General features: G+C 47.5%; 1 protein-coding gene across 1 annotated transcript in view; it reads right to left on the bottom strand.

The window, feature by feature from the left end:
- tmem117 (transmembrane protein 117) overlaps positions 1–19,883 on the bottom strand; it is a 36,013-nt gene extending 16,130 nt beyond the window's left edge. Inside the window, exons 1-3 of the mRNA XM_029249724.1 lie at positions 19,570–19,883; positions 17,978–18,283; positions 5,154–5,286 (exon numbers count right to left, since the gene is read on the bottom strand). Coding sequence (XP_029105557.1) covers positions 5,154–5,286; positions 17,978–18,257 — 413 coding nt within the window. The 5' untranslated portion in view covers positions 18,258–18,283; positions 19,570–19,883. The remainder of the gene's footprint in view (positions 1–5,153; positions 5,287–17,977; positions 18,284–19,569) is intronic.
- Between the last annotated feature and the right edge of the window lie 2,635 nt (positions 19,884–22,518).

Below are 22,518 nucleotides of genomic sequence, written 5' to 3'. Positions count from 1 at the left end.
TTAAAAGGCATAATGAAAACAGGTCCTCATATATCACGCTTGTTCCAACTGGTTTGAGTCTGTTCCGTTTAAAGGGGCTGATTGGAAGCGCTGGTCGCGGCCCTCAGCTGCCAGTACGAGATTGAGATCACACCTTCTTCTACTAATTATGGGGCTCAGGTGGTTCTGATTAACTCAGCTCTGGCACAAAACATCAATTAACATGTGCCGCACTGGATTTGCATATGAAAGCGGTTAATGCACCAGGCCATACAAAACCATATAGGAGGCTTCAGAACTCGGCTCCCTCATATTATGTTGCAAGGACGTCACTTATGGACGTTGTGTTTTTCCATATGTCGCCGAATAGGTCAATCAACACAAGGAAGAGGGGCCTCTAATTGATTAAATCTTTCCCTGCTGTCACACGGCCCATTCAGCACTGACGGCCTTGTGAAATACGGCCTTTTGTCTGGGTGACAAATCAAACTCCTTGAAGCAGCGAACAATAAAGCGTCTTCCTCTCCTAGGAAAGCAGTGATCTGCCGAACCCCAACCGCAGGACTGCGTCACATTAATTATTTTAATCTGATTATGCTAGTGATTTTTTTTGTTTCCTATTTTTATTAGTTTAAAAAGTGTGAAATGTTTATTTTGAAGTATTAGGTGATCAGCAGTACGAAATGTTGAAGCCACTTAGAATAATTGCGGTGCAGCTGATTTTCAGGACTCTTTCAAAGTAAATGCGATGACCCACGATGGCTGTTTTCGTGACGCCCTTCCTGTCCTGCCAAATGTGGCTGCGCTCCACTACAGTGACACCAAAGTGACAGTCCGAGTTTAAGGCTCAGCTTTTACTCGAACCCATTTGCCGCACAGCTGGAGCAACGTCACTGAGGCTTGGGGCGACGGGCGAAGACTGCCAGGTATCTACGAAGAAACCGTACAACAGTTTCAGGTGTACCCTCATCCTGGGAAATGCAGGTTGTCCTGCACCGATGACATATGGGATTTACGATGAACGGGACTCAAGACGGCCCTCCCATTAAGCTTATTCAAGTCCCAATGTTGGGTCGTAACGTCTAACAATTACTTCATCTGCTGTACGGTAGCATCAGCTGACTGTACTTCCAAAAAGTACCATATTTTCTATTGACCCAGTCAGTGTGTCTATCGGCGATTGCGTTTTCTTTACAAAAATGTTTTATTTACTGAACGTCTTGTTTGTGATTCAAGTCTTTCTGGTTCGAGTCTCACCTCCAGCTGTAGTACCCTTGTGTGAAATCAGTGGAAAAACAACATTTATATTTATTAATTTCGCTGACGCTTTTAACAAAACCCTCTTAGATAACATAACATTCATGTGTGATAATTTATATATCCTTATGATTTATATAATGCGGTATCAGTGGATTTGCAACTAGCGACAACGTCCACTTCTGACAAGGTCGTCGGAAGAGAACCCGTAACCTCGTAAGTCCTGTGACACAAGCGCACGCATTCACTCACATGCAGTTCTTCCTCGCGCATGCTCCGAGTTGCAACTACAGCTCCAGCGTTCGTCCGTGTGACACCGCAGACCTTCTGCAGACGAGGCGCGGTGGCTCAGGCAGGCTTTTGTTGTTGCTTCCCAAAGCCACGGTGCACTGGGAATAGTGGGAACAGGCAACGTGGAGATAAAGGAACAAAGAGCCGCCTGTCAAACGCGCCCCAAATCCTGCTGTTTCCAGAGATTCTAGCGGTCGCGTTCGCCTGCAGGTGCAAGTGCGGGATGGGCGTCCTCCCCTCCCCACGCCCAGCCTCCTGGGTGTGGAGACGACAGGCATTCGGCCTCCAAGCATCCCCCCCCCCGCCAGCAGCGGTCCCAAATCCCAGCCGAGCATGGAGCGTCAACCCCCTCCAAGTCGGACGTGATTAACGAGGGGCCCGTGCAGTGGGCGGCCTTAATTAAATAACAGCGGCTAATTAGAACGTGATTTATTCCGTTAATGGCATTTTGGGATGTCAGAACAGGATTTCGCGGTGGGACTAAAGCATTGCGTGTGTGCGTGTGTGTGTGTGTGTGTGTGTGTGTGTGTGTGTGGAGGGAGGGGTTCCTGCTGAACCGCCACACTCGTCTGGTTTGCCAACAACAGGCTGCTCCGATGGTCACATTAAAATGCAAATGGCCCAGATGTGAGATCTGTTAACAAGTGTGGATTATTACCGTTCCTCTGTGATCCGCTCCGTGGTTTCATTGTTTGAGAGCCCCCACCCCCCCTCGCCTGGGTTTGCAGACCCTTAAAGTCCACCTTAGTAAACTCACGATGCGCTGCCCCTTTGCATAAAGCACCAGCCGCCACGTGATTGAAAGTGGAGCCGCTTGGTCTCTCTTACGTTACTTAAACGTATTAATTTAAACGTAGCATGGCTGACATCAGTCTGGACCGGTGACATGTCCCCCCTCCCCCCCCCCGCCGATTACACTGAGCTGTCGCTTCGGCTCATCTTGCTACCGGAAAGGTCAGCGGAAAGAAAGGAATACAAATGAGTGGAAGGGCAGCATAAGGGCCGCGTGGAGCGTGCCGGCGGGAGACTCAGACACCGGCCGGCCGGCCCCCCTGTTGTGGGGGTGATAACAAAGAGAGGCAGGGGGCCGGGGGTTCCGGCAGGAGGGCCCCGTGGGCTACAGCGCGAGGGGCTTTTAGAGACCACCAGTGGGCAGACAGATGTGATGGACACACCCTCCTCCTGAATGCACAGGGGACAAAAAAGGCTGTCCAGATACAGACGTTCTTTACGTAATTAGTCACATTGGAATTGATCTTTTTTTTTTCAGGCGATTCAAAGTTTCTTTCAAGAATTAGGCAACATAAAGCCTGAAAATGGTTTGTTACAGTTCTGGAGCATCTCACCAGGTGTGATCCATCACACGCCTACACAGCTCCTCGCCTTCTTTATACTCCCCGAAAGGCTCTCATCCACTCGTACCTAAACCAAGGAACATCGAGGCTCTTCTGCATCTAATCTTTAATTTACCTGTAGCAGAGGTGCTTTCTTTCTAGAAATTTCCACATCGGGCCAGCAGAGACGTATATGCACTAATGAAAAGGAATACAATAGTCTGTAATCGGGTAGTACAATAAAAGACATATAGGAGTAATTAAAAGTAAATTATGATAATCTACAATCACTGGTGTCTTGCCCAGGGTGCACACCCACCCAACCCCCTCCCGCCCTATGCCCAGCGATAACGGGATAGGCCCCGGACCACCTTGACCCTGATTAGGACAAGCGGTTAATGAAAGTGAGTGAGTCATAATGATAAAATGGATTTAATAATAATGAAATTGCGAAAAAGCTAAACGCACCTCAACAGTAATAATGATCAGAGCCATTGACTTTTAACGACTTGGTAATAATTACCGCAGTTGCTGACCGTAACGACGCAGACGCACACAACGCTCCCTCAACGTGAGAGAAAAGCACACTAGTGAGGAAGAATACACTAGTGTTTTGAATGTAAGTCATGGCCTTTCTGTGCTTGCCACCCGCCCCTTCTGGACCTCTGCAGCAGGCAGTTTCGTTCGGTACCCGGCCGCGTGGCAGAACTCGAGTTCCTTCGCTGCCGTTGACGTCGGAGCTAATTAGTGGCGACAGAGAGGAAAAGCAGAGCCCGGGGAGGGCGGGGCGTGGTCAGCCATCGATCCAGCGCACGGCCCGCGAAGCCCGAGGGAGCGTGCGCGGGGGATCGCTTCTGAAGACGGCGAGGACAATGGAAGCGGACTGTGCCGGAGCGCTGTGCTCTCTCGCTCTGCAGCAGCGCCACCTATCTGTCATAGACAGCATTTTATTTAAAAAAAAAAACAAAAAAGAGTTTCTCGTCTGGTTCCAATAATTATTTATTTAGTGGACACTTTTAACTTTTTATGCTAAGCTGCTTACAATGATTTATACACCAGGGTACCATAACTGCATCAGTGCAGGGTACTTAAAATGCTCAAGGGCACAACAGCAGGGGGGCGAGTCGAACCTGGAGCGTTGCCTGGCAAGTTTACAGCTCTAGGCGCCGTGCCGCCTGCTGCGGTATCTAGCGCCGGTTCATTTTAGCTCAAAAAGCGACCTGTCTGACCACCTTAAAGACTCCACATTCGCATTGTACAGAAGAGCCCCACTCCACCACCCATAATTCAACGTTGTAGGGTCTGCCGCAATGGTAATGTTCGCAGATGGACGTGAGAAAGCACTAAGGATGTCGCCACGACGACTGCAGAACACGCAGGCCCGTTCATTAGTGCTACGTTTAGAGAAATGTGTGTATTTACATTTTGTTTATGAGGACAGGTTCCCTTGTTCTGCATAAGAGAGGACACTGTCCCTCCTGGAGGACCTCGTCCGTGCCCCCGTCATAGCCGCTGTCCCCGGGTGAGGGATGGCATTTCCCAGCAGCCCCGAGGAGTGCCCGTGATGGATGTCACTGTCGCTACGGTGACCACTGTGACTGATGGCATGATTACGGAGGTATATCCCCTTCCCCTGCGTACAGAACCATCATCTTTTCTTTCCTGTAATGGCTTCTGTGGAATCGGCCGCACGCGGCAGGATCGCTCCGCCCTGATGGATGAGCTCGACCGAACACACCTTGTTGCGGCCGTGTTAAGTGATTGATACCCTTCGGCCTGTTGTTTTTGTTACTGAGTCAGTGACCGCAGTTTTTTTTTTTTCTTTTTCTTTCCCGGTCAACAGCGAAACAGCACGGCGCCAAAGTGAAACACTTTGTCTCTGCAACTTTGGTAACTTGTCATTGTAGAATATGTCGCTGACCTTCAAAAAGCCAAAACAAACCAGCAGGAAACTCGGAGGCAGGGGATCGGGGGGCCGTATTCTATAATCTTAACTTCCACCTGCGCTACTGTGATTAAGTCCTGTTCTTCTGAAGAACTGTGAAGAGTCAGCCATTGCGGCTCAAGTTAGGGCCTCATTAGAGCCAAGATGACAGCACGGCATGTTAAACCTTTCAGTAATAGAGGGACATCAAGTCCCTGAGCGCTGATTGTCAGGACGGTGCTCACGAGGAAAGGACAGCTGGCCGAAGCATCAGAAGGAGAATGCCTTTCTGTTCGGACGTGACGGGCAGATAAATGAACAATAATTGTTCCTCAGACACAAAAAAAGAGGTCCGGAGAGATACTTACACCATACCTCCAGCCATCAGGAGGAATAGGTTATAAATGTGTGAGAAGATGAAGAGGAAGAGGATGGTGCTGAAAAACATGGTCATCCACGAGCCGTGGTCTTCTCTGAACATTTTGAGACGCAGATATCGACCTAGGGCATGGGGAAAAATGAACCTGTTATGAGTGTGAAATTTTCTTCACAGATGCATTCAAAATGTGTCCATCCCTTGTATTCTGGATCATACATTATTAGAATACGGGACCAGCATCCTTGTGCTCGGACAACAAATTACAGCTGCTATGGACTGTATTTTATGCCCAGGAGGGGTGGGCAGCCTCTGGTAGTTGGACCCCTAGAGGCTTATTTTTCTCCTTTTGGCTGTGATGGGGAGTGTTTTTGTTTTCCTCTCCACCATTGCCACCTGGCTCACTCTGTTGTTAATGATATGTGTTACATCTGTAATTTTGTATCATTTTTAGTAACCTTGTTTAACATTATAACCTTGTTCATAGGTCTGTGTCACGCTGGTGCGAAGAGTTCACTAGAAAACAGAATCAAAAAAAATCTGCTCAACATAAAACGCTATGAAACATATCAATCAGAAGAGATTCCATTCAAAATGGAAATGACAGGAAGTGACTTGAAAGCCTTAAGGTGGAGACCCTTTCTTCGTGTGCTTTCATGCTCTGTGCCATCAAGAAACAAGTAAAGTATCCATCCATCCATCCATCCATCCAGTACCAATAGCCATACATGCAGTTCAGAGTCATGGTGGTCCAGAGTGTATCCTGGAGGCATAGGGTGTGTGGCAAGGTACACCCTGGGTGGGATGCTAGTCCATCACAGAGCAATCACATACTCTTTCACTCACACACACATTAAGGGGAGTTCTTTTTTGATTCAGCTTCAAACCCGAAGGCCAGGTGGTACAAAGGCATCAGCACTACCCACTGTGCCACCATGCCACCCAAAAGTAAATAAAACATTGGCAAAATCATATGGGGAGCACTTACACCTGGCCTGATGAACTCTACATGTGGAACGTTTATTAGCGGTGTACAGTTAATAAACAGCAGTTAAGCAGTGGGGGGGGGGTTTGGGGCAGCAGGTAGCATTGTGTTCAGCACTGCCACCTCTCAGTCAAAACACCCTGGTTTGAATCCTACCTCCTGCTGTACAACTCTTGAATTAATATAGAAAAAAGTTACCCACATGTATAAATAGGTGAATAATTGTAAGCAGCCTAGTATAGAAGACTTAACATTGTAAGTTGCTTTGGAGAAAAGAGTCAGCTGAATCAATAATAATAATAATAATAATAATAATGTGTGGGTCTGCTTCTTGTCTTCATAAGTACTTGTGTCTTTTCAAACAATAATAAAAGGTCTGCTGTCCTCTCCGCCACTCAAACCCAGTGCCAGCGTAGAAGGAATGCCAGCGTTCACGGACCCCCAAACAGGCAGCATTCTCAGGATGCAAGGTTGTGTATTTTGACAAACAAAAAGTTTCTCTGCAGTGTGTCTGCTGAGTGTGCGTGCGTGGTATATGCGCGTGCTCCGCGGTCCCCGGTTGACATCCGGTCCACAGAACGGCGTCCGTTACCCCCTCTTGCGGGCAGAGCTCCTTTCAGTGGGGCCCGATCACTCGCGTCGGGAACGTTTTCAGCGGCGAACCCGCTTTAGCAGAACGGCGGGACTCCTTTGACGCTCGCCACCCGGGTGCTGTTTAGTCTGGAACCAAATTACAGGGAAATTTCTCTCCGATGGAGCATGAGATTGATTCGGGAGGGCCTGCTCGGAATCGGTAATGGCGCTCCTCTCTCTCGTGAGCGACCGCGTCCTTTCACAGACGCTATCCGGCCCTCTCCGGAGAGCGGAGGCGAAAAGAAGGAGGACGACCCAGCAGCGTTTGACGGTCCTGCGCGCTTAACGGTGGTTACACCTCATCTACATCTAATCTAATTACACCTGCAAGGTAAAGCCAGTTAGCTGGGCCATGGACGGTTTAACACCCATTAATGTATAATTACACAGACATATAATTTAATATGCATAAAGAACTAGGCCACACGTGCATTAAAGGTTAAGTGGTGTAAGAAGTGGGATTTGGGCTCAGAGCTCCGACAGAAGAGCCGCTTTTCCGGAGAGGGACCGCGGCACACAGGGGCCCCCGATTTCACAGCTTGTTTGCAGCCGTAAAAAACCCTCTTTTAAACCTGTCGCCTGCTTTTATATTATATATGTTAATCCTTGTTGGGTGCATCTGAGAGCAGAACCCGGGTGGGAAGTGCTGCTCAGAAAAGATTTCCGCATCTCGCTAGAACATCCGCATTAGAGCGCTTTCGAAAAGCCAGCTCATTACTGCCTTTCATTATTTGCTTGGCAGATGCCCTTGTCAAGCATGACTTGCACGGCTTCGATTTTACACTTTCGCTCGGCTTCGTATCGAGCGAAGCGGCACAGGGCGAGCACCTAAAGCGTGAAGGGTGCAACAGCACCGCCGCATCGCAAACGCAAACGTTTAACCTCGCCGGCTATGAGTCCTTTAACCGCCAGGCCACCTAGTGTCACCTCGATAATAAAAGATTAGGGTTGTAAATGAGACGCGTGAAATTAATGGTAAAAGATGTCAATGATGTGTTTTCAGTTCCTTACTACATTTTCACTATGGTGTGAGTTTGGCATTAGTGTTGCTGTTTTAATTATTGCTGGTGCAGAGGCATTGCCTTGCAGCCGAAGGACCTGGGTTTGAATCCCTGTTTTTGCTGTAGCAGCTTTGAGAAAGGTTTTTACCCTGAATTGCCCCAGTAAAAATGACCCAACTGTATAAATGGGTAAATCATTGTAAGCGGCTTTGTATTGGAGGTTCACACTGTAAGAACCTTTGGAGGTAGAGTGTCAGCTAAATTAAGTATTAAAATTATTATCATTGAAATCCTTTGGTTCGACAGGAATTCGGGTAAAATACCTTCCTGAAGAGTGCAACTTCCAGGCTCCTCCGAGGAGTTTCAATGAGCAGAATTCAGGTTACGTGTTTGTTTCTTACCACGGTATCTCTTGCTGTGGTTGAGCACACGGTAACTTTCATTACTCAGCACACGTGGACGCTGATACCGAGTTTTGTTGCGGCGTTTTTGCGGACCACCGCCCTCTCAGGGCAGAGAGTCTCTGTATGAGTTATGAATCTTGCGAACCCGGAGACAAGGCCGCCTTTCTGCTCAAATACACAGCGTTTGATTGGTCCATTTATTTTCCCGTTACAGGAGGCCAAGCGCTTTGAAATTGCCTTACGCCCCTTCTGGGTGCAGACGCGGCTCAACAGACCTGCAGATATTTACCCCTCTCCAGCAAGCCCTCAAATGCTCATTGGCCTCGTTTTTCCGAGAGCCACGCTGCCGCACGTGCACAAGTGGCAGGTGTCACGCGTGTGCGCCGGCAGAGCCCACCTCCGCGGCGGTGTGTGTGGGACCTGCCGCAGTGATCTCAGATCATGCAGCCTACAAGTTTGAATTATATCGCCCTCCCAAAACCGAGAGCCCTGCAATGTGTGACTCTCACGCCTAGTGTTGCTACACACACGCGCACACGTTCAAGTGCAGAGCGCATCCCCACAGATCCCACAACATCTTGCTCATGTCAGAGCCTGTGGGACACGATCCAAATCGGAGGGAAACCTTGTTCGCATGGCTCTAGTCTGTCTTCAGAGTGGTTCCAGGAATGCTTCACGTTACCCAGAGACAAAGAAGCAGTACGCTGTGTGTTTTATATAAAATCACTGTACTGTGTAAAAAGATAGGGGACGGTAACATTACGTAATGTAAGCTATAGAGTTTTCATTTTTACATTATTAACTTCTTATTGCAGTTGTGAAAGCAGCCAGTAGTCCTTTGCACCCTTCATCCATCCATCCATCCATCCATCCATCCATTTTCTTGACTGCTTGTCCTTCTAGAACAGAGAGGCCCAGACGTCCCTGTCCATCACAACTTCTTCCAGCTCATCCTGGGGTATCCCCAGCCACTCTCAGGCCAACTGGGAGATATAATCCCTCCAGCGGGTCCTGGGCCGACTTCGGGGTCTCGTCCCAGTTGGCCGTGCCTGGCATACAGTACCTCCAAAGGGAGACGCCCAGGGGGCATCCTTACCAGATGCCCGAACCACCTCAACTGGCTCCTCTCAATGTGGAGGAGCAGCGGCTCTACTCTGAGTTCCTCCCGGATGTCCGAACTCCTCGCTCCCTGTCACGGAGAGTGAGTCCCAACACCCTGCGGAGAAAACTCATTTCAGCCGCTTGTATCAGCGATCTTTTTCTTTCGGTCATTACCGGAGTCTATGACTACAGGCGAGGGTAGGGACGTAGACTGATTTTCCCCTTGGTGAGGCCGCCATCTAGTGGCTGGACACCGCTTGGCCTGCTGGTGTACAGTTCCTACAGTGAGGACCTACAGTATTTACAAAATATTTGGAGAAGTGACTGGGTTACAAAAATACCCGGATTTACGAGGCACAGGAGCCATTATGCATGATCATTTGTTAAGACTGTATGTGGTGGAGGTAAATAGCGGATGGTGCCGTGGATGGTGCAGTGATGTAACTACGGTAAATAAAAGTGTGAATGAGGTTAGGTGGAGCTCTGAACAGGTGACTGAACCAGGGACACTTGGAAAGTGGCATTTGCATAGTGTCCTGCGGACGGGCTTAAGTGACGGGCAACCATGGTTCACCGCCTGGCCAATGACTCCATCAATGGTGAGAAACCATCTTTTATCCTTTTTTTTGCATCAACGGGGGTTACGTTTGCATTTGAATTGTCTGTCGTAAGTTAAATTTTGAGATCGAAACGTGCCTTTCAGAATAATAATACATTTGTAATGTTTGCCAAGGAGTCCTTCACTAAACACTGGTCAAGACTGTAGTTTAACTACTGATCACTGGAAGATAATTGACAATGGTAATCTGTTAATAATTTCACTGCACTTGTAGATCAAAAAAGGAAACACAAAATATTTCAAAATATAATTTCCTATTATTTTAACCCTTTTCTCTCTGGATTTTATTCCCTTGTTGGCTGTGTTATTATTATTATTATTACTATTACTATTATTATTATTAGTATTATTATTATTGCCAAGTATTTTAAATTTACATATTTATTTCACTAACATTTGAAGGGCCAGTTGTATATCAAAACAATACTGAAAACCGAATTTGTTTTTAAATACAGATTTAGTTTTTCTATATTATGAACTAGGTGTATGCTTTTAGGCCTGAACTATATCTTAATATATATATATATATATATAAACACATAAATAGAAGCAGTAAAATGCTTATCTTAAAAAGTCAGTGTCTGGACACAGAGGTGTACATTTTCCCCTAAAGGTAAATATTAAATATCAGTGCTGTTCTCTCAGACAGTACTAATTGAATGTACACATGGCCAAATCATTGGGAGAATCTGAATGAGACCTTGGAATTAAAGAGTCATTATTCAGAGTAAATCATCTGGGCGTAATTTGTGAGAAAGCCCTGCAATGGCAGGTGACACACTGCTCTCAGGAGGTCAGGGCTCAGGTCTGTTTTATTATTACATTTATTCATTTAGTTGGCACTTTTCTCCAATGCAGCTTACAATGATTTACCCATTTATACAGCTGGGTAATTTTACTGGAGCAGTTTTAAGGTAAGTACCTTGCTCAAGGGCGCTACAGCTAGAGGTGGGATTCAAACCTGTAACCTTCGGGTCCAAAGGCAGCTGCTGCTAAAGTCACATTGTGTCGCGCAAAAACAAAGGCAGCGTGTACTTTCAGACAAAATTTATCTGTTGCAGCTGCCTACTGTCGTTTATTTTTTATTTTTATTTATTTACATACCGATGAAAATCTAAAATGCTGCTCCGGTTTGTAAAATGTCACATGGTACCGTGGTACACGCTCCGCCTTAGCGGTGAAAAATAGCTCATGTCCTCTGGGCTCTTTCAGACCACCAGATGCCGAAGCACCTAAACCAGACCGCGGGATTTTGCAGTAACTTCACCGATGTCCAGTGGTACTGCTACGTCTTATTTGGGCTCTACGTTGTCGCCCTGCCCTTGGGCATTCTGGGAAACATCGCCGCGCTGGTGAATTTCACCTGTCTCCGGAAAGCTCGGACGACGAGCAGCATACTTCTGCTGAACCTGGCGCTCTGTGACCTGGCGTGGATCCTGACCCTGCCTTTCACCATCTACTTCAACATCCAGAAGCTCAGCCTGAGGGACGTGCAGACCTTCTGCAAGGCCAAGAACATTTCCTTCAACATAAACATCTACGGCAGCATCATCTTCCTGACCTTCGTCAGCTTTGACCGCTACGCCGGCACGGTGCATCCCATTAGGTCTTTGAAGTGGTGGGATGCTGGGAAGGCCAAGCTGTGCTGCATCTGCACTTGGGTCCTCCTTTTCATCAGCTGCCTCCCTGACATCTTCTTCACCTTTGTCGCGAAGCGGTCCGGCGACGTGACCCTCTGCCTGGACCACGCGAAGACGCCCTCCGTCTACGTTAGGACTTCGTTCATCACGCGCACCCTCGTTGGCTTCCTGCTGCCGTTCGTGGTCATGCTGACGTTCTACACCATGACGATCAAGGTTTTGCGTAACCTGCCCAAAAGCAGGGCTGTAGGGCAGAGGTCGGGCAAGCCGCTGCTGTTGCTGTCAGCGGCCATCGTTGTGTTTGTGGTCTCGTTCGTCCCCTACCACGTGATGGTGGTGACGCTGGTGCTGATGCGGGCGAAGAAGGACGTGGAGGCCGGCAACGTCCTGGTGCTCTATGTGTGCTACGAGTTCTGCGAGGCCGCGTGCAGCCTGAGCAGCTGCCTCGACCCGCTCCTCTACATCCTGGCGAGCGAGCGCTTCCTCAAGGGTTGGCTGACGCCTGCCAGGCGTCGATGCGTTCGCGGGTGCTGTCGGAGGACCCGGCGGGTCGGAGTCGAAGCCCGAGCATCCGGTCCTGGTCTGAACGCTAGGGCGGACCTGGTCCTGGTCCCCATGACAGGTTGAGCGCACGACGGCTGACGTAACTCTGGCTTCGGTCCGAGATTAGCTCGCACGTCAGCCCTGGTTTCATCTCCGGTGCAGATTTTCAGCTGGTTCCACTTTCAGACCATGTCTAGACCAAGGATCGGGCCAGGTCTGCTCGCAGTGTCACAGCAGGTCTATTCCCCAGACAAGTCATTTATCTGTTTGCAGCAGTAGAGCCACTTAGTCATTTGCCAAACACATGTGAAACTGTCAGCTGTTTCCAACCTCAGCTTGTTATCCCTGAGACGAGGCGGTTATAACAGCATCCTCCAAGGACCCAGAGTCCCAGAAGAGCTCCGAGCAAACAATGAGGCAGCTCTCCAGCGCCTGGCAGCCACAGCGGAGCGCCGGTGTGGTACAAGCGCTCTGAGAGCGACGCCAGCTGCCCGGACGCTGGGCGATGGTGGTATTTACAGCTTCCCGTTGTTTGCTTCGGCGCTTCAACTCAGTGCACCCATCTGTCACAGCGGGGCTCGTTTCTTCTGCGAAATGAGCCCGATAGGTGAATTTCCATTGTGGGGGGTCCATGGTGCCATTTCTTATGCAGAAGAGTAATTGAAATAAGTATGAGAATAAAACACATTTGTGTGCATGACAGTAACACCGACATATTTTATGTAGTACAGAATTATTTCTAGCTTGTCATTTAATGTAATGTTTTTTTTTCTAATTCATTCTTTTGCCATCAGTAACCACTGACCCAACGGAGGATCAGAGTCAATCCAGGAAGCGTAAGGTGCGAGGCAGGGCAGACCCTGGGCGGAGGCACTGCGGTAGTTTTGCTCGCGGTTGTTTATGATATAAAGAGTCTTTCGTTGACATTAGCATTTATTCATGTAGCGGACGCTTTTCTCCAAAGTGACGTACATCTCAGAGAGCTTCTTCATCCAACAGAAGGAGATATTTGGATGCAGAAACGTGATTCTCGAGTGCAGTCCATTAAGCTATACCACCATATGAACCAGTATAAATTACACCAGTAGCTGAATGTAGATAACATCTGTACCTTCAAGTAACTTACTCTGAATTGATACGGGGAGAATTACCCAGCTGTAGAAATGCATAAATAATTGCAAGTATCTTAATATTGCTGTGAATTTACCAGGAGGGATTAATAGAGTATTGCCCTGTCCTGTACTTTCCTATAATTTATTATTATTATTATTATTATTGTGTGAAATCTGTAGTTCAGTTGCCATATTATATTAACTTTAATTGATACCTGTGACTGGTTGGGACAGTCCATGCGAGAGGAAATTATTATAATAATTATTATGGAAGAAGTATACTATTTAAAGATGTAGCATGCAGTGGGTAAAATACTTCTGGTGGAAGTAAAATGACCATGTTTCGGGGCAAAAAACACTGTTGGACTGAGTAATACGGCTGCTGTGAAAAGGATAGACTTCTGAAAAAAAGGCACAGCAGTTTACCGTTGTATCAGTGCACTGTCATTAGCTTGAAATATGAGTATAAATGACAAACAGAGCTTTACTGAGTCATAAAAGTTTGTTTTTGATGCACTGAAACAATTTTCCAAGCAAAATAAATGGAGAATTTTCTTTTCGGTCAGTTTTTTTTTTCTGGTTTTTATATTTCCATCTTCTGCTGTTTATCTGAGCCTTATGCACTGCACCTGAATATTAATGTTCATGTAACCAAGAGAGGTATTTCTAAGCAGCTGTTAATTTAACGTACACACTGTGCCCACAGGGACACAAACAGGGGGCCGAGGAACGATTTCGCTGTTAATACGAGTGTTGAGAATGAAATGACTCCGCGGCAGGTATTTGTATCAAATAAATGCGACCAATCGGTGACAAGTGACAGGTGACTTGGCTCAAAACCGGACAGGCACTAGAGAGAGGGATCCATGAGAAGACGTCCTGCTGGAGAAGCTCTTTCTTCCAGCCACAGGTCGTTTGCTTTCCTGAGTCGTCCAGCCATCCAAAATGAGACCACCATTGGAGATGGAGCAAATTAAAGCCGCAAGCAAACATCCTAAACACACGCAGGGAACAAATACAATTTATAGTCACCTCAGTAAGGCAAAATACTGTATTTACGAGTAAAGATACACTGTATATATTCAGTCCCTAAAGGCATCTCCATTATGCCCATTAACTCTTTGCGGGGAGTATTCGTGTATGAACTCCAGGAAGTGTAAACCTTCAGCGAGTGCAAGTGTTTCCATGGTGACACCCCAAGGCAGGGTGCTGGGCAAGGTGTCTTCTGATTTTAAAGATGATTCATGGCAGTCCATCACCCCACAGCGACCATGGTGGACAGGGGGACAATTTCTGCTAAAGCCAGCCCGGAATGGGCAGTGATGAAAACGGCAGCAGGACCGGTTTCAGATTTCCCATGCGGCAGGAAAATTTGCCTGTGTTGTTCAAACCACGAGGGTTCGGTCTCGGCCACGTGGGGACCAGCGTCCGTACCGGGGATGACCCTCAGGGCATGTCGGTGCCAGACGAGAACAAACCGCATTCATTGCAAGAATGCTGACCGACAACACGCACATCTGACCTTCCCCCTATGGCCAGTCCAGGGAGAGGAGGGGAGGGGAGGGGAGAGACCTTGCACTGCATCACACACTCCTCTTAAACAGAGTTAGGTCACATGGAAACGGTGAAGTGCTCTGCCCTGGAAAAGGCAATGGCAGGAAAATGGTTAAATGATGTTTGAGGGCAGTGTTACAGACCCAGTATGTGGCTGTACATCAATGCATGCAGCGCATGGCCCGAGGATATGGTGATGAGTGTGTTTTACTGGGCCCCAGATGGCATCCCTGAGGTTACAGCGGGGGGTAGAAGCCAAACACTCCAAAAATCATCTTTTCCCTTTTGTGCAAATGAAATACATTTTTGCCTTAAAAAAAAATGCCGTTTTCAAGAATGAGGGCTGAGAATCTGAGCTTTTGGCCGTTTGCATCACCAATAGTTTCTCTCCCTTAAAAAAATTCTGCACAAAGTACCTAGTTTGTCTCAAACTGGAGACGAGCACAGCGTGAATAATTTGGACCAACTGCCACAGTGTTTCCCGATATGTCTTTATGTGTGTCTGTGGGTCTCAGGGCTCCTCTGCGTGTATCTGTGACCGAACGCTTGTATATGGGTGCGTTTGCGTGTCTACGGCAAATTTCAACTCACTCTCCCCAGAAGAGGAATTTAACTTATTTGTTCATCTTAAAAGCCATCAGCAGGAGCAGCGAAGGTGCGACTCCGCTGCGGCCTCGATGACGGCTGACACGGCCCCGCGGCCGAATGTCCGCACCGTTAAACGCTGCGTTCAGCCAGCGGCAGGAAGCTTTGCAAAAAATATCTCGGTGGCACTACGGAAGAATAACTTCGGAATCAGCCACAGAAATCAATACTTGTGTAACGCCGGGACTCCGTTTTTACACGAGTCTTGCGGGCAAAGAAAACTTCTCTCGTCTCAGTCAGATGTTTATTGCATCGATTGACATTACAGTTCCTGCATGTAATTACTGCTACATTTGCATCCATCAGAAGACAACTTTTCAGCTTTTTCCACAGCCCTCGGCTAAAAATGTTGATATTAGAGAAAAGGTGGCTTTAATTTAAACACGCGCTTGGACGGAATTGTTTGGCAAGAAAAGATGCGGAGACGGTAGGGCTGCACAAATCAGCGCAAGTCCGGCTCTCCGCTGCACCGTACGTCTAAATATCGAGCGCTGTGTCCGCGTCGCCTGCTGCACATTAACGCAGTTTGTTCTTCCCCGGAGCACCTGGCCAACCGCGAGCAAACACGGTAAGCCTGGGCAAACAGCTCACCGCACTCGGGGCCCCTGAAAACAGGAAGCACGTTGCCAGCGGGAAGGAGGGAGTAGTTATCCGTGAAGCGAGGGCCTGTAGGACATGGCTTTTCCCCATTGTCACAAGTGTGCTGATGCAAAGCATTTGCAAATTAAATCACCATTTGTTTACATTTCGCTTTGCCTTTCCGAAGAGATGCGTGACATGGCGTGAAGGGTACACCGTCAAAAGACACGTAAAGAAGGGTGCGCTTCTTTATCAATTACACATATTTATTCAAGCGATGCCTTTATGAAGGTTTCTGCGAGAAGCTATGAAGAGTCGTACTGCTCGGCAGTTTTTACGAATCAAGAGTAGCAGGAGCAGGATTCAAAACCCGGGACCTCGAGCTCCAACGGCTGTGCTACCTGTGGTCCCGTGTATATAAACAGCTGTGGAAAAGTATTTGTCAATTTTTTTGCAGCATTTTGCTGAGAAATTTGATGAGCTCCTCTTTTCTCGGTTCTAGCAGTACGTGAATGGAGCCAAAGAGAAAAAGAGTGACTCTACTATTGTTTTTATGTCATTTCCTTGATGTGGAAGAGCATGAAATGTAGAGTCATCGGTGAAAAAAAGTAATTGCCCCTACACGCTCAATAACTAGTTGTGCCACCTTTAGCTGCAATGACTGCAACTAAACATTTCCTGCAGCTGCTGAGCAGGGTCCCACGTTGCTGTGGAGCAATTTTGATCCACTCCAGACATGCGGAACTGCTTTAGCTCGGCAACATTTGTAGGTTTTCGAGCACGAACAGCTCCGTGCGAAGTCTTGCCTCGACATTTCCATTGAAAAAGAGGAAATCAGAACGTTTTTCACAGCACTGTAGGAGGAAGAGGCACAGACTGAGCCCCTAAACCTGTGCATTAGTACTACCGAACAACATGTGTCAGTGGACATTTCTCCTGCGACTCAGACGCGGGCATTCCCTGTAGCCATCACCTGCTGACTCTAAGCATTACATAAGTGCTCGATTAACCACCGAGCTGACGGCTCTGGGTCCCGTCTGTCTTTTGAGCCCACATACACCATCTGCTCCTTGTGCTGCCAGGAGCAGTCGCCCTCTGCACCGACGTTACCTGGCTACGCGACGAGTGCTCCGGGGTTTCCGCTGAAGCCCTGCTTAGGGTCATCTAGACGTGTGTAGGAGGCAGGGCTTTGGAGCAGCTCAGCTGAAATGTCCTGACCCAGATAGGTACTCATGGGTAAGGTGTGTGCAGCAGCACTTGTTTTGTAACGCTGTAAATATCTCTTGTGTCTACATTTGCCCGATCCCCTGGGTGGCTTTGATAAATCCTCTGACTATCTGAGGATTATAATTAATTCTGAATCACAAATGTTGGCACTTGCAAATTAATATGGATTAGGATTTGTTCTGCCAGTACAAAATTGTGGTGTAAATGAAGGATTCAACAAATTCAACTAATTCAACTAATATTTTGTTACTTAGAGAAGGCGGTCAATAGAAATGTTTGAGCAGGAAAAAAGACTGCAGCGGAAATGCTGCACCGATCCAAAATTACGGCGTCTGCACCACGAATATCAGGTGTGCTTCAGATCCAGTTGCAGGGTACGCAGAGCGAATCACTGAGAGCTTCTAGAAGAAGTGCTTGTGTGGGTGACTTTGTGAATTACTGTCATTACCATCTCATCAAGTGAATTTGGACCTACGTAACTCCATATAAATGTCCCACACAGTGACTCATATTAGTGACAGAAAGGGGTTGGTGCCTTGCAGGAGTCTGAAAAAACATCCTGCCAGGAGTTTCCTTACTGGGTGGGAGGCAGGAGCCCAGCAGACTGCCTAACTCCTACACTTGTTACCGCAGGAATAAGGACCAAGAGTTACCAGGCATGGAATCACTGACACTGAGTAGTTGAGTAAATATGTCCTGAAATTCTGTTTTGTGAGTCTATCCATTTTCTGTGTTGCGTGAAAATACGCTTGTGTGAATACAACAGGCCTTACCAAAAAGCCGCTGGTGGAAGAAGAACTTCCCAGCGAACAAGCCGACAACGATGGCCATCAGCCAGAGCAGCACTTTGAAGACGTTCCACCCGCCGCCAGGGTACTTGTTCACGATGAACGAGAAGCAGTTGCCTACCACGATCATGTGTGCCTCTGTCTGGCTGTGGGAGACGGGATCCTCAGCAAAGATGAGGAAGTTGAAGAAAGTCACCAGATAGGCCACCAGCAGCCGAGACCACGGGTGCTGGAAATAGTAGCGGAAGCGAGTATCAATGTCCATCCTGCAGCACCTCGCCCACAGTCCACCTGCAGGACAAAACAGGAGACATTACGGTCCACTCTGGAGACTTCTAAGAAAGGTCCATAGCCTATAAAAGACCAGCTGATCTCAAATTACGTATGCCGCCGTGTAGCTGCGCTCATGGGTTACTCGTCTCTGTAATTTCCCAGTGCCCTCGAACATGCTGTGAGGGTTCTTCAAAAGCACTGGAGAGCCGTGAAGAGCTCTTAGCTCCGGTCAAAACGAAGGGTGTGGTCCACAGCAGCTACTAATTTTATAGGCTGGGCCTTCCAAATCCAGCCGTTTGCCCCTTGGACCAGTCAGCGCCCCGCAGGATTCTTCAGTGTAGCTCTGGTCTCTGCCGAAGGCCAAGCTCCGTTCCACATGGTCAGCCAGATGTATTTTTAAACTTGTGTTGGTGGGGGTGGGGGTTGAGAGGGGGAACAGGAGAGTACCTCAACACCACCCTACTCTCACGGGTCCCTTTCCCTTCCCGCCAAACTCCTCCGAACGTTTCGCCGCCACAAGAATTCTCGGTGTCCATACAGCATTCGAGCCAACAAGTACGGATTATCTCAATGTCATTTCTCCTTCGATGGAGTGTTGATTTAATCTCAGTTGTGTGTGACTGATATGTGAAATGACATAAAGTTTATTCCCTAGGCTCAGTTCTGGCGAAAGACAAAGAAATGATAAGTGACAGCGTTGAAACGCAAAGCTGGCGGCAGCACTGCTTCTTCCTGATGGTGACTCACAGTCACTCTGGCACCAGTCACTCCGCAAACAACATCGGGACTTAGAAACAGCGAGTGTGTCAGCGGGGTGGATTTGCATACTACAAGCATTGTTTCAGTGAAAACTGATCCACTGATCCACCTCATCCTGCAAGTGTCTATCCCAGACCACCTTAAGAGCTGCTTTGGTCCTCTGACTAATAACAGAAGACATGCAGAGAGCAGAATTTAGAAATAGCACCTCTCCTGCCATGTAGTTCGTTAATTCCAGGAGGACATGTGGAATTCAAAGAGGACTCAGACACGGCTGCTGCCTCCTGAAGATGCTCCGTGCCCGATCGCCTAAGTGCTCGCAAGCCTCCGAGCTGCAGCACTGACCGCAGAGACGTCGCTCCACCTCCCGCATCCAGGCATCACTCTATGTCGTTCCTCTGCAACCACAGCAACGATGCTGCGATGGTGGAATTACACCGCTGCATTATACAGAAGTGGCCTGCAGAACCGGCTGCTGCGATAGCTTCTTCTGAAGCGGCATGTGCAATGCCGTCAAACACAAACACACGCACACACTCACTGACCTGCTGCGCGCTGCTCGCTGCCTGCCTCTCCCCCTGCTCAGTGTGCGCGTCGTGGACCGCCAGACAGACCCCGATTGGCGCTCTGCAGCCTCATCACACCAAGAGAGCCCACAGCGCCCTAATCGCCTCGTGGCAGGAGGACACGCCCGGCACAGGGATGAGGGGATTATCCATGTGATTGTCCCTGGGGTAGCGGCGTCCCCCCGGGTCCCCTTGGGACTGGCATTGTGGCGGGGGCAGACGTGTCGCAGGGAGGCGATGTTGCTGCCTGCCGCTCTTGCTGCTGCTGCTGCTGCTGCTGCTTGCTCAGCACGGCCAAAGCATCTTGCTGCAGCCTGTCAGAGGAGCACGGCGATGGCTGGAGACGCACCCCCACGCAGCACACACATACAACCACACGCACACATACACACACACACACACACACACACACACACACAAACACTTCCCGCCCGACAGGCTCATACCATCCATGCACTGGGATGGAACTAATAAAGTGGGCTTCCCATAGGCAAGGGCAGGGGCGATGCCTTCTGTGTATTTACACACACACACACACACACACACACACACACGCACACACACGCACACACCCACAAAATTTTCTCAATATGATGTGAACAAGATGAAAATAATACAACACAGTGGCTGCTGTTGTTGTTAAGTGCCACAGAGTGGATATTAAGTCCTAGCAACCTATAAATGGAGTGCCTCCAGAAATTTCTGTCCTCTAGTTGTGTCTTTAGTATTGAAAGGGGTCTGTGTCCACTTTTGCTACAGTGGAGTCCATCCCATCTGGTTGTTGGCTGTCTTCTTCAATTTACTTCTTTTTTTCTTTTTGACAGAATCTGATATTAACATGGTGTGTTTAAAGTATGATGATTGTAGTCCTATCATTTACATTTACATTTATTCATTTAGTAGACGCTTTTCTCCAAAGCGACGTACATCTCAGCGAAAACACAATTTGTACATTACATTAGGAGAAAGAGACATAGCTGCAGACATCTGATTCTTAAGTAAACCTAGTTTGTTACTTTCCACTTGATGCACTGATGTTCATCACACGAGTAGGTGCATAAAACTCAGGGTAGACGAATCCCGATCACCTTCCTAGAATTTTTTTTTATTATTTTAAAAGGTGCACAAACATTTACATGCAATGCCGGAGTAGCAGCTGCGTAAAGGTTTATCTGGGCATGATCATAAAGTCACAGTGCATGAACATTTATACCATACATGAGCTTGAGAGATCTTGGGTGAAGTGAGTCCAGAAAAGGTGAGTTTTCAGATCCCTCTTGAATGTACACAGAGTTTCAGCAGTTCTGAGTGAGAAGGAAGGTCATTCCACCACAACGGAGGCAGAACCGAGAACCTCCATGCTTTATCGTTTGTGCGCGGGACCACCAAGTGAGCAGAAGTAGACGAGCTAAGCGGTCTAGTTGGGGTGTAGCGGTTGAAATGTGCTGTTAATGAGAGGCCTGGCTTCATTTGTGCTTTTAATGAGAGGTCTGGCTGATTTGATAATATAATATACAATATCTATGTGTTTGTTTTCCTAGCTGTCCATCGTGTCATTAAAACTCTATACTCTTCTGTTTTTCAGCATGATAGTATTCATCTTGAAACTATCTTAGGACTTTAAGGCAGCCCGTTAGCTTTATGAAGCCCAGGATATATGATGGACAAGTAGTGCTTTAAGCAATGTGCCTTGTGTTTGTGAAGATATGAGCGAGTATATATGAGTGATGACGCAGGCCATCTGATGCTGTGCGCAGGACCTCGGCTCTTTACTTTCTCATGTTCGAGTACAGTAAGCCGAGGGAAGTGGAAACTAACTGCCACTAATCCATCTCTACAGGTGGAAGTGCTTTTACCGCTTTCATTTTCAGCTATGCCATTTAACTGGCAGCACCCAGCTGTGCATCACTGAATTGATTTTCTGTCACTCTCGCAAATCTCCTGTAGCCTACAAAAAAAATATTCACATTACTTTCAAGTGACAGTAAATGTAGACCCCCAATGTTACAGGCTATATTGTATAATTTAATACTAGTGGAGAAATTAGGCAAATCGACACAAAAACACAAACTTACAATACTCAGCAGTTTATATATATTATTTTTCTAGTTTTACAATACAGTAGTTTTAAACTGCTGTAGATGAGGACCTGGTGACAACAACAGAGGCAAATGCACACAAGCACATTATAGAACTCAAAGGGTTGCAGTACTTGGAAGAGGAGGTCAAACAGAAAATTCACAAAAAGTCAACACTCACGTTAGACAATGAAACACAAACGCCGAAGAACACTAGAAACCCGTTTTCTCTCGTTTTTACACATCTCGTCATCTATGCATTTTTTACCAATTAGCTGTCATTGAGTCTGTCCCGTGCACTGCTATAACTGTGAGGTTTGGCTCGGCTACCAAATCGGACAGAAATAGGCTATAAAGGACGGTGAAGATGGCTGAGAGGGTCTTTGGTGCAGCCCTGCCTACACTTCAGGTCCTGTACAAGTCTAAAATGGGGAAGCAGAGCAAAATCGCCACTGATCCCACACACCCCGGGCACAAACTCTTTACACTTCTCCCCTCCGGCAGGTGTTATAGAGCAGTGCCCGCCAGAACCTCCAAATACAAGAACAGTTTTTTTCCTCAGTCAGGCCATCACTCTCGTGAACAGTTACACTCCCCATAGGTCTCCTGTCAGTACAACAATATCCCATCACTTTTTGTCATTTAATTATTTACTTTTTTTTTTAGTATTTATTCTACTCTTTATACTCTTGTGTTTGTATACTCTGTAAAAATGTTATTTATTTATTCTGTGTCAGCTGTTTCTTTGTAAATACTGGAGGAACGAGAACCACAAATTGTACGTCAGGAGATATCACACACCGGCCAATAATAAAACTCATTCTCATTCTGAATTAAACTATGCTTCAGT

This window comes from Scleropages formosus, chromosome 2 (assembly GCF_900964775.1).
Source record: "Scleropages formosus chromosome 2, fSclFor1.1, whole genome shotgun sequence".
In the NCBI taxonomy this organism is placed as follows: Eukaryota; Metazoa; Chordata; class Actinopteri; order Osteoglossiformes; family Osteoglossidae; genus Scleropages; species Scleropages formosus.
This window is presented reverse-complemented; position numbering and strand designations above follow the sequence as displayed.